Source organism: Clupea harengus, unplaced genomic scaffold (genome assembly GCF_900700415.2).
Source record: "Clupea harengus unplaced genomic scaffold, Ch_v2.0.2, whole genome shotgun sequence".
Taxonomy (NCBI): Eukaryota; Metazoa; Chordata; class Actinopteri; order Clupeiformes; family Clupeidae; genus Clupea; species Clupea harengus.
The window spans coordinates 114,444-130,818 of record NW_024879625.1 but is presented as its reverse complement, the minus strand read 5'-3'; the positions used below and the strand labels follow the sequence as shown (position 1 = coordinate 130,818).

At 39.5% G+C, this 16,375-nt stretch overlaps 1 protein-coding gene across 1 annotated transcript; it reads right to left on the bottom strand.

Annotated features, from left to right (window-relative positions):
• Positions 1-274: 274 nt before the first annotated feature.
• On the bottom strand, positions 275-15,401 carry LOC122129295 (protein NLRC3-like; the record flags this gene model as incomplete). Its single annotated transcript, XM_042704309.1, has 9 exons — positions 14,463-15,401; positions 13,415-13,561; positions 12,599-12,715; positions 11,663-11,747; positions 3,699-3,894; positions 2,275-3,548; positions 1,690-2,198; positions 1,336-1,509; positions 275-308 (listed from the first exon to the last, which is right to left on the bottom strand). Coding segments are annotated over exons 1-9 (2,571 nt in total), but the record flags the coding sequence as incomplete, so codon positions are not given.
• Between the last annotated feature and the right edge of the window lie 974 nt (positions 15,402-16,375).

Genomic DNA, 16,375 nt, shown 5'->3' with positions numbered 1-16,375 from the left:
GATGGAAACATAGAGTGATATGAAGTGTTTACTGCTCAATTAATAATGACCCTTTACATGTGAAGATCATGACAGTTCACTATCACTGTCAAATTCACTGATATCAACTCAGTATTTGGTCTTGTGATACTCACCCTAGTTTCTCCAGTTTACAGTTGGGATCCTCCAGAAGAGAAGAGAGATGCTTCACTCCTGAGTCTCCTGCTTTATTCCCACCCAGCTGCAGCTCTCTGATGTGTGAGGGGTTTGATCTCAGTGCTGATGCAAGAGAACTGAAGCCTCCCTCTGTAATACTGCAGTTTGACACGCTGTAGAGAGAAGGAGAAAAACATATTTAACATCAGTTTACTGTTAGCACTTCCATTTATAATAACACTTACCACAGTAGACAATGACTTAATATAAATATACTTTATATATGATACTCTTGACATTTTATTTCCATCTGAGCGAACCTAACATCAGTGGCGGAGAAAAGGACATTGAGTAGGCTGCTGACCATCTTGGACAATGACCACCACCCACTTCACAGTACTATTAACGGACAGAGGAGCATTTTCAGTGGCAGACTCCTGTCACTGTCATGCTCATCGGACAGGCTGAGAAAGTCCTTTGTCCCCAGGGCCATCCAGCTTTTTAATGCCACACAGAAGGGGAGGGGGAGGGAGATGGACTTCTCTGCATGAGTCTTCCTCAGTCTCCCCTCCTCTTCTCAGCTCTTAATTTTTTCCATCCCACTGTCCATCTTTTTATCTTTTTACTCTTTTACTGGCTATACTAGCCCATTGCACAGTCTTTACTATTTATATCACTTTGCACTATCCTCACACACACAAGCACAAGTACTCTATCTTTGCACTATCCACACAAGCACATGAACACTATCTCTCTGCACTCTTTGCACTACTTTCCTTGTGGACATCAACACTGACACAATCAATGCACACTGTAATATCTGTATAATATCTGTATACACCCCACTCCCTGTGAACATGTTTTTCCCTATGTGTGTTGTTTTTCTACTGTGATTTGTGTATGTATGTTTGTGAGTTAAGTTAAGTGTATAAGCTACTGGATGACCTAAATTTCCTTCGGGATTAATAAAGTATCCATCTATCTATCTATCTATCTTGTCCCAAAATGTACTTAATATTAGTTTCATAAACTGAGACAACTTCTCCAGTTCATTCAGTGAGCTTTTATCATTGAAAGGGAGGATCTTCAAGTCTATGTGTGCTGAAACTTTACATGAAAATTTGAAAAAGTGTATTAAAATGTACAAAATGTCTCTTAAAACTCATTATTAAGGAATACTGAAGAATCAAAATGTCTTACTTGAGTGTCTCCAGTTCACAGTTTGGGTTCTCCAGTCCACTACAGAGTTTTTGGACCCCAATATCTCCAATACTGTTGTCACTGAGATCCACATTTTTCAGTTTTGAAGATGGTTTGCTGAGGATACATGCCAGTGCTGTACAGCTCCTTTCAGTGAGCCCACAGCTATTGAGCCTTAAGGGGAAAACATTGAGTTAATCCCCCTCTAGTGACTGAAATATCTAATTGCAGTAGAAGATTTCATATGAATTTATTTTTTGATTCCTCAAAATGTGCATTAAAAGGTTAGGTGGAAACCCAGCTAGAGTCAATAACCCCTCCCATCTTGAGAATACAGACTACCATCATACTTACTGAGCCTTTTGAGATTTATCCAGTACTGGCTGCAGCCTTAGGAGACCTTCATCAGACCTGATGTACTTCTTCAAGTCAAACACATCCAGCTTCTGTTCTGATGTCAGCAGCACAAACACTAGAGCTGACCACTGGGCAGGTGAAAGTTCAGCTCCAGAAAGTGTCCCAGCAATCAGCAGCCTTTGAACCTCTTCCACTAAGGAGTGATCATTGAGTTCATTCAGACAGTGGAAGAGGTTGATCACCCTTTCTGATGAAGGAACCTCCCTGATCTTTTCCTTAATGTAACTGATTGTTTCTTCATTGCCCATCTGATTTCGTCCTCTCTGTAGTAGGCCATGCAGGAGAGTCTGGTTAGACTCCAGAGAGAGGCCAAGAAGGAAACGGAGGAATAGGTCAAAGCGTCCATCTTCATGCTTCAAAGCTTTGTCCACAGCACTCTTCTGTAAGATGATCATGGATTTCTTCATTGAAGGAGACAAACTCCCCTGCCACTTCATGACGTTGGTGTTTGGATGTCCTTATTACACTCCTTGTCCATTTCTGCTGAATCAATGTTCCAGGAGTTTGGTGTGTGGATATTATGTCTTTCCCTTTAACTGCCATCACCAAAAACACATACAAGGCTGCAAGATACTCCTGGACACTTAAATGCACAAAGCAGAACACCTTATCTTTATAAAGCCCTGATTCTTCTCGAAAGATCTGGGAGCAGATGCCAGAGCACACTGCTGCCTCTCTGACATCAATTCCAGACTCTTTTAGGTCTTCTTCATAGAAAATCAGATTACCCTTCTCTAACTGTTCATATGCCAACTGTCCAAGACCAAGGATAACTTCTTGGTTCCACTGTGGATCAAGGTTCTGCACATTTTCAAACTTTAGGTTGCTCTGTTTGGTTTGAAAAATAAGGAAATAGGTATACATCTCTGTCAAAGTCTTTGGAATCTGTCCACCTCCTGAAGAGCCAAGAATTACCCCAAGAACAGTAGCAGCAATCCAGCAGAACACTGGTATGTGGCACATAATGTGGAGGCTCCTTGATAATTTGATGTGCGAGATGACTTCGCTGGCAAGATTCTGATCACTGATCCTCTTCCTGAAGTACTCCTCCTTCTGTGGGTCATTGAACCCTTGTACCTCTGTGACCCGGTCAACACAATCAGGCGGGATTTGATTGGCTGCGGCTGGTCGAGAGGTAATCCAAAGTAAAGCAGAATGGAGCAGATTACCCTTGATGACATTTGTCAGGAGTACATCCAATGAGGTGACCTCTGTCACATCAGTCAAACTTTGATTTTTCTGAAAGTCTAGTTGGAGTCGACATTCATCCAGACCATCGCAGATGAACAACGCTTTGTACTTCCCTTGGCTGAGAGAGGTTAACTGCTTTATTTCTGTGAAGAAGTGGTGGAGGAGATCCATCAAAGAGAGCTGTTTTTCTCTCATGAGGTTCAGCTCTCGAAAAAGCAGTGGAAATATGAAGTGGATATCCTGGTTTTCTTTTCCCTCTGCCCAGTCAAGGATGAACTTCTGAACTGAGACAGTTTTACCAATGCCAGCAACTCCTTTTGTGACAACACTTCTGATTGGTTTGTCTTGGCCAGGTAAGGGTTTAAAGATGTCACTGCATCTGATTGATGTCTCCTGTCCAGCTGGTCTCTTGGATCTTGACTCAATCTGTCTGACTTCATGCTCTTCATTTACTTTTCCACTTCCTCCCTCTGTGATGTAGACCTCTGTGTAGATCTTTTCTAGAAGAGCAGAGCTTCCTTGCTTACGTATTCCTTCACAAAGACTCTTGTACTTGTTCTTGAGATTTCTTTTCAGCTCAGTTTGACAAACTATGTCCAGCTCATCTATTTCAAAAAACAAAATAAAACACAATAAAACTTAAAAATGTTTTGCAGAGCCACTGACACTGAGGCAAAACGGATCTTTGTTGTTTTCCTAATTTTAACTAATTGATGCAAAAAAAATGGAAATATGAATAAAGGAAGAATCCTTACTTTCTTGCAGTTTGTCAGCGAGATCTTTCAGCTTCATATTCTTAAGGAAGTGCAGTGCCATCTTCAGAGCCCCTTCTCTGGCTTCACTCTCATCCTCCTCTTTACTCTCAAAGTTCTCTTGGTAATCTGGACTCAGCATCCTCTTGAATCTCTTAAGCTCATTCTTCACCAAGGTGATGATCTTCTCCTCTAACACCTAAAGCACAAATATCTGGTAACACTCTGCAGTGTATTGCATTACGGAGCACTGATACTTTACTTACATTTATATTAACCCTAAACCTGGTATATGTACTGTAAGTACAAAGTAATGTTCTATTACTTAATGATTCTCAGTATGACAAATTCTATTACACTGCATTTATTAGCGTCATTACAATATTAAAAGTCCACTGTGAAAAAGTGAGACAGAAAATAATAACAGAATGCCAGGTAGCTAACCCTCCACACATATAGAAACATGCTGCTGAATGAACTGTATATAGGGTAGAGATGTCAACTACAGTTGCATCTAAAGTACAACATGTCAGCTGGACCCTGGGAGAGAGTAATGAGATTAAAACCTACTGCATGACCAGTGCAGAACATTAAGACAGACAGTGGATCCTTATGTAACCCATGACTATATGTTAACAATGTTGCAGAACATTAAGACAGACAGTGGAGACTTATGTAACCCATGACTACATGTTAACAATGTTGCAGAACATTAGAAATGAACAAAGGAATGGAGAAAAGGACTGAGCTCTTCTTACATGAGACAGACGGTGGAGCCTATGACCACATTTAAAAAATAACCGCTCAGTGAATTTCCCCATATGATCAATTCATAGACATAATAATAATAATAATAATAATAATGATTACATTTTGTATAGCGCTTTTCTATATACCCAAAGTCGCTTTAACATTCTAGGACAAGCAAGACAAGACAACAGTAAAATATAAGAAAAAGGGTCGGACAAAACAGACAAACAGAACATTATATAAAAAAAAAGAAAAGTAGCAACTAAGTCTATAAGACATATATAATAATTAGTGCTGTCAAACGATTCAAATATTTAATCGCGATTAATCGCATTTATGTCATAGTTAACTCAAAATGAATCGCTATTAATCAAAAAAATGTATCTATTCTAAATGTCCCTTCATTTATTTATTTTTTCCATCATTTTATTTTTATTTGAATGCCCTTATCAACATGGAAAAGTGGATTGGCTTGCTTTATGCAAATGTTTTATTTTATTGAAAACCAACATTGCCAAACAGGGCGGTACAAAATAAAATTATAAAGTGCACATTTCAGGTAAACAAGGACTCAGCCTATAGTGCAGTTAAACCATGGCTTAATATTTTCTTTTTTTCAAGTTTGCTGGGAACATAGCAGTCAGGCCTCTTATTTCAGAAACAATGAACCGTAACAGTTAGGTTACCAATAAAAGGTAAGCCTACTACTTCTTTGCTTTCAGCCAGCTGCCTGTTGACATTTTCAGACAACAGTGAAGCTCGCTTCATTTGCACAACACAACTTTTAAAAGTGAACTTTCCATTCAGAAGCTTTCCATCATCCATTTTGCCGTATCACCCTCACCATTCACTCAAACCGTAACATTAGCCTACACAGTTTGCGAGGCCAAAAAGAACGTTAATCTAAAAAAATAAATAAAAATAATCTTGCGATAAAAAAAATTAACGTTAATAACGCGTTTAACTGACAGCACTAATAATAATGCATTATATGAACGCTTGTCAATCCGAAATATTAAATTTTAACTCACAGCAGCCCGCTTTATCCCTTATATGCATTTGTTGAACATGGACTATATTCTCTTTTCCTGGTAAGGTACTGATCCTTCTCTAAAGGTCTGGGTGATAATGCCAATGTGTACTGCTTCTCTGACATCAATGCCAGTCAGGTCTTCTTCATGAAAGATCAGACTGCCCTTCTCTAACTGGTCATAGGCTAACCTCCCAAGAGCAAGGAGACTGCAGTGGATTCACAAGGTACTCTACATTTACATTTACATTTAGTCATTTAGCAGACGCTTTTGTCCAAAGCGACGTACAAGGGAGAGAACAGTCAAGCTAAGAGCAATAAAAAACATGGTGTAACAATAAATACTACTTTACATTTGCTGCTGGCTACGCTAACCATCGCTGGCTGTTCTGTTGTGTGCAGTGGACTCACTGGTACTGTAACCATCGCTGGCTGTTCTCTTGTGTGCAGTGGATTCACTGGTACTCTAACCATCGCTGGCTGTTCTCTTGTGTGCAGTGGATTCACTGGTACTGTAACCATCGCTGGCTGTTCTCTTGTGTGCAGTGGATTCACTGGTACTGTAACCATCGCTGGCTGTTCTCTTGTGTTCAGTTTTCTCCATTGCTGTGAACTAAAAACTACGCACCAAAACCTCCACTGCTGCCTGAAACTCCCTCCCTAATAGATTGTAAATGTTTACAGTGGATAAAAAGTGAATATCAATCAATATGGAAATATACACTATATCTTACACTGCTAGTACACTGCAAAAACTGCTTTTCTAACCTAGGGTTATTATTCTTATATTAAGATGAAAAAATCTAGTTGGTCTTGTTTTTAGCAAAATTGGACTTACCTAGTGTTGTCTTGATAAGGTTATTTTTACCTATTTCAAGCTAATATTACTTGCGCTGCCTTGATAAGCACATTTGAACTTAATTTGAGTTCTTTAACACTAGATATGAGACCTTTATCTTAAAATAAACCACTTCAAGTGTGGTAGTCTTATTTTAAGCAATAGTGTCAAGTTGAAAACGTCTCATTTCAAGCATAAATTCACTTGTTATTTTCTTATTGCATTAAAAGGTCATAATTCAAGTTATTTTTAACTAGATATGAGTTTTAACAACCACATAATTGCACCATGTAGTAAAAGTGACCCAAATCTCTTAAAAAACACAGTCAAATATACTTGCGATACTTGTGGATTACCACTGATCACAAGATGCTCAGTCAGAAATGTTGTCATAAACCACAAGTTCTCCTCAAACTTGGTGGCAGGATCGAATTCACTTGAACGCACCCAACACATCTCAAACGTCGCTTGAGCTGCATGCCAGTGATGTGAACTGAAGCAAGTACAAGAGCTGTGCCTTTCGACTTCAAAAGCTAAAGGTAAGTTAACATCATTTAACCTCTGCCTACTCTGGTAATTCGTCAGCAATATTGAAAACAAAAATGTTTGTAAAAGACCAAGACCTCTGGTTGAAGTTATTAACTTGTTAGCAAACAAAGCTAGCACACTTGGCGTCAGCTAAGACAGCTAACCTAGCACAATAATTCATTGAAGCAATGTCGACTGAGCTAACGTCTCTCATATGTTTTAAACTAGTGCCAGGTAATACAATGTCAGAAAGTGTCCCTAGTAGTGTTGTCTGTGAAAAGTAAGCAAGTTCAGAGGATTCATTTAGTGTGAATGTTGGTGATATAATAGCTAGTAGCTGCAGTTAGCTCTTAGCTAACTAGCTACTCTATATGTTAAGGATCCCCCACCCTGAGTGAAGCTTCGACTTGAAGTTGAAGATTTTTTTCTTTCTGAAAGAGTAACAACCCTTTTCTTTAAATTACAGATGGAGCAATTGGACAAGACAACACAGTCACTTCTGGAAGGTAAGTTTATGATAGTAGATATGATAGAAGATCAGGGCTCTCAAGTTTTGAAGACAGGCAAGAGTGGCATATCCCCCCCCTGACCACACCCCTGGCCCGCCCCCATTCCGCCTGCCCCGCCCCTGCCGTATGCCCACAGACTAGCCCCCCCCCCCCCCATATTATTATTATTAGTGTTTTGTTGTTGTTAATAATTGCTCATACTTACAGAAAAGATTTGACACATGCAGGGGAGTAACTATAGGAGGTGCGGCTGGGCCCGTGGGGTGTTGGGGCCTGTAGCCGGGCCCAAAGATATACATACGTCTCTTCGCCTCTCAGATATGCTTGTGTTCAAAGACAAACTGTTATTGCACTAGCAACAGTGTCTAATGCTGTATATCCTTTTGAAAAGGCAAATTTATCTCCGTCATGGTTTTTATTATTTCTTGGGGGAAAATAGTAGCAATTTATAACAAGCGTTCACTAAGGGGGCCCGTCATAATATCTTGCACCTGGGCCCGTCATGACTACGTTACGCTACTGGACACATGGCACTGACAATTCAACCAATTACAAAGTATTTATTCAATTTTGGGAGAGAGAGAGAGAGATAATTATGACGTGTTGTTTATTGTAGGTGTTTGTTGCCTTTTTGGACTCTTTTATCATTTTTGGTGTTGGTTCCCATTATATATGCCATAGTCATAGAATTGGATGTATTAATTAGGAAAGATGGTATTCATTAACATTGTAGTCAACCTTATGCATTTAAATGTACCTTGACCTCTTGCACACTCATCTCTGCAGTCACTGGCAAGTCAAAGTTTTTGACTGTGCTGGTTGACTTCAGTGCCTGCTGTTTGGCCTGATGCCCCTTACTGCCTATGTGCCTTGTCACATCCCGCACACCTGGATGGGCACAGGAGTTCTCTTGGCGGCAGATAGAGCACCAGTAATATGAGCTGGGGCTTCCTACAGTAATAAATGGCCATTTAGTGGTCCATTCACATATTAAAAGAGGTCTTGTAGGTGGCTGCTCCTGGGACTTTTCTCCCTTTTGTTCTAGCCATCTCCTCCACTGTTTCTTCCACCATCTCTTCCACCGTCGTCTCCTCTTCCACCTGCACCGTCTCTTCCTCCTCCACCTGTACTGTCTCTTCCTCTTCCACCATCTCCTCCTCTAATGTGTTTACGACCTTCTCTGGGCCTAATCTGGCCTTTTTAGGGGCCTTTCGTCTTTAGGCGAAGGACAGGATGCTTATTTGTTTTTTTACCTGACATCTTTGAAAGACAGATGCAATGATTAATGCATCCATGGCCAGGATATTTATAACATGCTAGTATGCCTAATGAGCTCGCGATTCAAAACTTTACCAGGCTTGAAGAAGCCTCGGAATCTGAATAGAATGTTCAAGCAAACACATTTACAAAAAATAATGCCCATAACATCATTGAATATTAAGGGCTGCCTAATTTCCGTTCGAATTATAGGCTATATATATTTTGAATAGGCCTACTTGAATTTATTATAGCCTATTAACGAAGTTCGGAGTCAAAGCTATAGTGAAAAGGCAGTCTGCCTAAAACTGTGTTGGCTACAAACACTCATTAAAAACTGATGCTAATTATCTGGGAAATATTCTCTAACTGCAGTCAAGTTGTCATTGCTTGTGTCAAACCATTGTGAATTTGTTGTAACATTAAAACAGGAGACGACTTACTCTTTGTAGAAGACTGATGCTCGGAGCTCCAGTGGTTTCCTCAGGTGAACGAAACTTTCGGAAAATCAATCACGCGCAATTCCAGGATGCTTTATTTTCATTGGTTGCCGGATTAAATCTTACCCAGATACAACAGATACAAAAGATACGTTTTTTTTCTGATTGGCTATTGTGTAGCCCATTTATTTTTTTGATTGGTTGATAAGTGGCGCCTCACGGCAGAACTCCAGGGGATTCGGGGAGACGGGCTTGATTCCTCCATGGTGAGGGCAGCGCGGCCAGGTCATGTTTGCGCGCTGCGGCACATTAAATAGCCTAGAGGTTTTTTTCAGCGTGAGAAATAGGATGTGTGGCGGGAGTGCGTGACTAAAGACCGAAATGAGTGACTGTCACGCTCAATGTGTGACACTTGAGAGCCCTGGAAGATGGTTAGATAAAGCCAAAGATTGTGGCTAGACTGGCTATGCATGGTTTCCCTAGAAGTGAATAGTTAGTTAGCTGGCTGGCATGGAGTGGCAGTAAGAAATGTAATAACAAAAATAGTAATAAAAACTTAAAGCTAATATATAAGTTGGCAAGTGAGGCACTGTACCATGTCCTTGAGGTGGGTTTTAGAGTCAGTACATAATGCTTTCATTTGTGAATTTCATGTGTCTGGTTTAACTTCATTCTTCCCCCCTCCCCCAATTAGTTGCTTTCAGCCATCTGAGGACCCCAATGTCTTCTTGCGTAACTGATGACCTTGCCAAGGGACATGCTTCTGGAATCTCTCATGATACTGATGGGATGCTACTATGTGTTCCAGTTGACCTATTCCAAGTGTATTGCTAGGCTATTGTCCAATATACAAACAGAGGCACTCAAAGATTTTATTCACGAGAGTGACAAGACGACAACATATAAAAAGGTGCTTGCTGACTGTCAAGTATTCATCCAAACCTAGTCTGTCTCTCCCTCTCTCTTTGTCAACCTCTCTCAGTATGTCACTCTTCTGTATGTCACTCCCCCCCCCCCCCCCAACTCTTTCTCTATATGTCTGGAGGTCAGGACAGCACACAGTAACACAACGTTCAATGTATTTCCAGCTACATTTGTCAATGATTTGTTGACTGTTTGATGAATTCTGACTGTTTGATGTGTTGCTGAATTGTCATCGTTTATGTAGATGTCAATGTACCTTATGTCTGACAGTTTACTTAAATCATTATGTGTAATATGTAATTAAGTACATTTAAGCATTCTGATGCCTAATATTGTTCACTACTGTCAAATGGCTGTTATTGGCTTTCTTCATTAACAGGCTAATAAAACAGTGATAAATAATATGTTGTGACGAGTTTCCTGATTTTAAGAGCTTGTGGTCTGATTTTAAGTAACTTGATGCTTAAGAAGTACTCCAGGTTTGAGTAATAACAGACTTCTTTGGAAGATACTAGATGACTTTTTTTAAGATTTTGTGGTTTTATGTAGAAGCCTGATTTGTCTCTTATTTCAAGTACTAATGCCTCAGAAGTTCACTAGATTTGAGTGACATCAGGCTTATTTTGAGGTAACTACATGGTTTGAAATGAGTGGAATTAGTCTTATTTCAGGACATTCTGTGCTTTTGGAGTAATTGTCTTATTTTAAGAAATCTTAACAAGGCAAATTTGCTTAACGCACTGGCAGCCAAATCTGCTTGTTTGAAGCAAAATTATGCTTAAATATGTAATAATTTGTCTTAAATCTAGAGGGGCATTTTTTGCAGTATACCACTCAGAAGTTTGGAATCATGCCAATTTCTTGCATTCTTGCAGTTCCTCAGAACAACCCATAACACTTCATGTGAAGGGGTGGGCATAAGACTGTCATGACACTGTCATGACACTGTCATAACCATAACATGACACCCTTAATGAACATGAGGGAGTTTTTATGAATGTTTATGACTGTTGTCAATAAGTGCCACCCGTCATGAACATGAAGATGACCCATTGTTTCAGCGATCAAAATGAAAAATTGTGAAGACATTGATGACAAGGTTAGATATAATGATTTCTGATTGAAGCAACATTGTTGTGCATGTGTGTGTGTGTGTGTGTGTGTGTGTATGTGCGCCTCTCTTTATCTCCTGGTTAACGCTGGTGTGTGTGTGTGTGTGTGTGTGTGCCTCTCTTTATCTCCTGGTTAACACTAGTGTGTGTGTGTGTGTGTGTGCCTCTCTTTATCTCCTGGTTAATGCTAGTGTGTGTGTGTGTGTGTGTGTGTGTGTGTGCCTCTCTTTATCTCCTGGTTAATGCTAGTGTGTGTGTGTGTGTGTGTGTGTGTGTGTGGTGTGTGTGTGTGTGTGTGTGCCTCGTTTTATTTCCTGGTTATATTGATATATTCAGTAACCAGTAATGACTTTCTCTGTACAATCAGTAACACCTTATTTGAAAGGGTTGACATGAGAATGACATGACACTGTCATAACCATAACATGACATAACAGGCCTCATAATTAAACTTATATACTTATAACTATAACTTATGACTATAACTGTGAGTCATTCCACACTTTTGAGTGGTGGTATATATGACTAATTATGAACATATACTCCATAGCAGCACTGCATTAAATGTGTGCATCAAACCTGGAATATGTGCTTCAGATCCCCATGTTGACTCTGGGTGAACTGGTCACTGACAGCATCTGGGTTACATTCCTCCATTTGGCCTCTGGGGATGGAAAATCAAAGTGAGGAGTATTGTCTTTAACTAGGGAGCAAACATTTAAACAACTACCCTTTACACATCAACAAAAAACACAGTTGACCCTGATAAAAACTACTCAGCTTGCTAACTGATGTACTTTGGTGATATATTTGGCAACACTGTGCTGTAAAACCTGGTCTTACATTTCCTCAGGGTTTCGAGCCTATATCAGAAACCTAGTGACTGAGTGGCTTATGAAAACAAAAGATGTGCTTATTCCAAAACCATACATCAAAACCTGTTAAAAACCTGCATCATGTGCCTTTCATGAAGAAAATATATCCAGATGTTTTTTTCCCTCTAAGATTCTTTCCCTCTGAGTCTGCACTTGTTCTGTCTGTTTTATGCTGTAATGACTTATTTTAGAAATTTTGTAATTTGATCTTTTAGGGTTTGTAGTCTGATTGTATACTTCACAAATACTTTATTGGGTCTAAATTTATCTCTAAAGATTTGCTGAGAGATTCTTTATTTCCTGGCGCAATATCTCGTGTCAATACACTTCATGTTGACTATCGTGACAGTACAGCTTTTTAAGCTTTAACTTCATAAGTTGGAAGTTAATCAGGTACTCCTCTGACTGGTCCCTCTTCATGGACACACCAGTGGGTGTAGGTGACGGAGATCTCTCCTGATAGATTTGTCTATTGCATTAGAAAATAGCACCCATGAGTACGCCAATGAGCTCTTAGAATTATCAGAGTTTCTTTTTTTCTTGACTAAATATCAGCTTGATTCAAAAATGTATTATATGTTGACTTCCTAACATACCCTTCCTAGCTTACCCTTGACATGAGTCGGTTTCATGGACTTGCCTTGATGCATCTGGAACATCTTCATTTTGGAAGTTGATGCCGTGCTCTTTTGACCGGTCACTCTTCATGGACACACAAGTAGGCACAGGTGATGGAGGTCTCTTCCGACGGACGTGTCTATCGCACAAAATAGCACCCATGATTTACTACAGAGGCATTTACACCCAATATCATCTGACTGACTATTCTTCAAAAGCGGAAGTTGGAAGAGGGAGTGTTGGTATTAAAATTAAAAACAATTACAAAGTATTTATAGAAAGATTGTTTGTTTCTTGACCAAATATCTGGTCGTGACACTCTTAATTCACTATTGGCTTTAGGGCTGAACGATTAATTGCATTTGCGATTTAATCGCGATATGATAGAACGCGATTTTCTAACCGCAACGTTCGCGATTAAAAAACGTGGTCACAAATTTTTTTTTTTAAATAATATATATATATATATATATATTTTTTTTTAAGATGGTACATTTTGCACACAGTGTTTAAAAAGTGCATGCCTAGTGTTTATACTTAAAATTACTTTTTTTAAATTACTTAAATGCAGTGGCAAAGCAACCGATTTGTTGTTCTTGTTTCTGTAATGAGCAGTTAAATAAAAATTTAAAATGTGGGAAAGAATATTTTACACTAAATGTATCTAATATTGAGTTGGTCATATTTAAATCATTCATTACGTTTTGTTCGGAAAAAAAGAGGATAAAAAAAAATTCGCTTATCGAATCGCAATATTTTGGTAAAAAAATCGCAATTAGATTATTTTCACAAATCGTTCAGCCCTAGTTGACTTCCTAACAAACACTTCCTAGCTTACCCTTGACTTGAGTCTGTTTCATGGACTTGCCTTGATGCATCTGGAACATCTTCATTTTGGAAGTTGATGCCGTGCTCTTTTGACCGGTCACTCTTCATGGACACACAAGTGGGCACAGGTGATGGAGGTCTCTTCCGACGGACGTGTCTATCACACAAAATAGCACCCATGATTTACTACAGAAGCATTTACACACAAAATCTGACTGACTATTCTTAAAAAGGGGAAGCTGGAAATGAAATGTTGGTATTTAAATGTAATACAATTACAAAATATTCTTATTTTTATTTGGGTATTCAAATTCAGGGGTCTGGAGCCAGAGCCATTAGACTGGATTCCTGGCCTTTATCTACAGCCATGACCAGATAATAAACAAAACAAGTAAACAAATAAACAAGATAGATAAACAAAACTTAATTAGCCCCCCTTGTCAAAAGGTCCCGAGTACCTTCAAAACTAAACTGTATAAGTTACCTGTAGTCTGGGCAGTTTTGAATAAATATTATATCATATTAGACTGAATGAATGACCTTACTTTGAGCTCTATATGTTATTTGCATTTCTTTCAAATGACTTATACTTATACACTGCTGAAAAAGGTACTCATATACGTGTACTTGACAAAAAATATATAACATTGCAGTTATTGTGGAGATTATTATGGTAAACCTGATTATGTTCAGTGGACTGTGTCTCATTCAGAATTCAGATTAATGATCAATATTTGTGTTCATTTGATCAAAGTCATTATACAGTGTAGGCCTATGCCATGTGTTTCACCAGTGTAGGCCTACAGTATGTCATGTGATCAAAGTCATTATACAGTGTAGGCCTATGTTGTGTGTTCCACCAGTGGTGCTGGACAGTGACTGCCTTGCTGTTATGAAAAGGGAAATGAACCCAGAGAATTAAAGAACACAGACAGGGTTTAAGAGTAAGCTATTAGGAGGAGTAGGCCTATACGTCCACTAAAAAGCCCAAGAGCCACAGACACACACGGACATATCAGCTTCATTTAACATCACACATAATTCAGATGATGCATTACCTCTGTCCCTCTGGAGCGTCTCCTGGTGTTTCCATTGCTCAGCTTCTCTTCAGGGACACACAACCGCCTTCAGTAGAAATGAGGAATCAACACATTAATGTATTTGAAAACACAAACAAAAACAGTAGCTATTTGTTAAAAGGTATCTGTGACCATACCTGCATAAAAGTCCCATGCTATAGGGGTACGCTTCCCTAACTCCCAGCAGAAACTACGGCTGATAAGAACGTACCTTTATTTTCTTCTTTTTGATCTTAGAAATTAATGATTTCAATAATAAAAAAGCACTGTTCAATAGCACCTCCCCCATTTTCCTGATTGATTCCTTGCCTTGAGTGCAACCTGCACTACCGATGTAATAACACATTTATACTGACACTGACACACGATTGGCGCCTGCACTCGCTAAACATTCTGACAATGGCTTTTAAAATACTGATGGGGAGATGACATTTAGAGGAGCAGAAAGGGAGGTCAAGCAGACATGGTGTTCAGGTTGTTACCTGGTTGAAACAGGTCAAGCAGACATGGTGTTCAGGTTGTTACCTGGTTAAAACAGGTCAAGCAGACATGGTGTTCAGGTTGTTACCTGGTTAAAACAGGTCAAGCAGACATGGTGTTCAGGTTGTTACCTGGTTAAAACAGGTCAAGCAGACATGGTGTTCAGGTTGTTACCTGGTTAAAACAGGTCAAGCAGACATGGTGTTCAGGTTGTTACCTGGTTAAAACAGGTCAAGCAGACATGGTGTTCAGGTTGTTACCTGGTTAAAACAGGTCAAGCAGACATGGTGTTCAGGTTGTTACCTGGTTGAAACAGTCATACGCCAGTTTGTAAAGAGTTCTCACAGAGAAGCGGTAGGGCTGAAGTGCCAAGTACCAGTGAGAGACTTTGGCATTGTGGTCAGTCAATCAATCAATCAATTCAATCTTATATAGCGCTTCTCTAAATACCCGAAGTCGCTTTACAGAGTCCAGAGTCCAGTAGTCATTCATACACAGTCATACCGGTGGTGGTAAGCTACATCAGTAGCCACAGCTGCCCTGGGGCAGACTGACAGAAGCGTGGCTGCCAATCAGCGCCTACGGCCCCTCCGACCACCACCAACATTCATTCAGAGTGCAGGTTCAGTCACAACATACTTCTTGTCAGCCATGTTGTACTGTGCAGGAGGGCCTTTAAGGATCCCAGGTACAGCATGCAGCACGTGTCATATCCTGCCACCCTCGCTATTCTTGTGTAACTAAAATTCCCACGCCCCATGTCAGCCAACATAACTCATCAAAACTAAACACATATCAAATTCCCAACATCAATACAATTGAGCTAGGAGGGTCTTTACAGATCCCAGGTACAGCATGTCGTATGTGTTGCAGCTGTCGCCACTCAGTTGTGCACTGTTGTTGTATCGTGCCACCCTTGCCATCCTTGTAGAACTAAAGTTCTTATGGACCATGCCAATCAACCATAACTAAACATGACTCATCAAAACTAAACATAAACACAAGTCCCATAAACTGATACAATATCATTAAAGTGATAAATATTGCGGAAAATACAATTAATTTGACTCCATTAAATATTAAATTACCTACAAAATTACCAAACAGTATTTAGGCCAATTGTGAGATCTTAATTAATGTAATGGCATGGCACAAGAGGAGTTATATGAATGGTTGATGTACAGTTCATTAATACAATTAACTAAATGTACTATATAACCCAAATGAATAAGTACAACTGTAAATGATAGCAAGTTAATACATTCAGTATGTTGGATACCAATGAGAACAGATTCCCTTAAATGACCAAATAAACCTGAATGCATGAGATAGAAAATAACACCTGAGATGAACGGGTCAGAGAAATGGTGAAGGAGAGACAGACAGACAGAGTGATAGAATAAGAGTGGAGG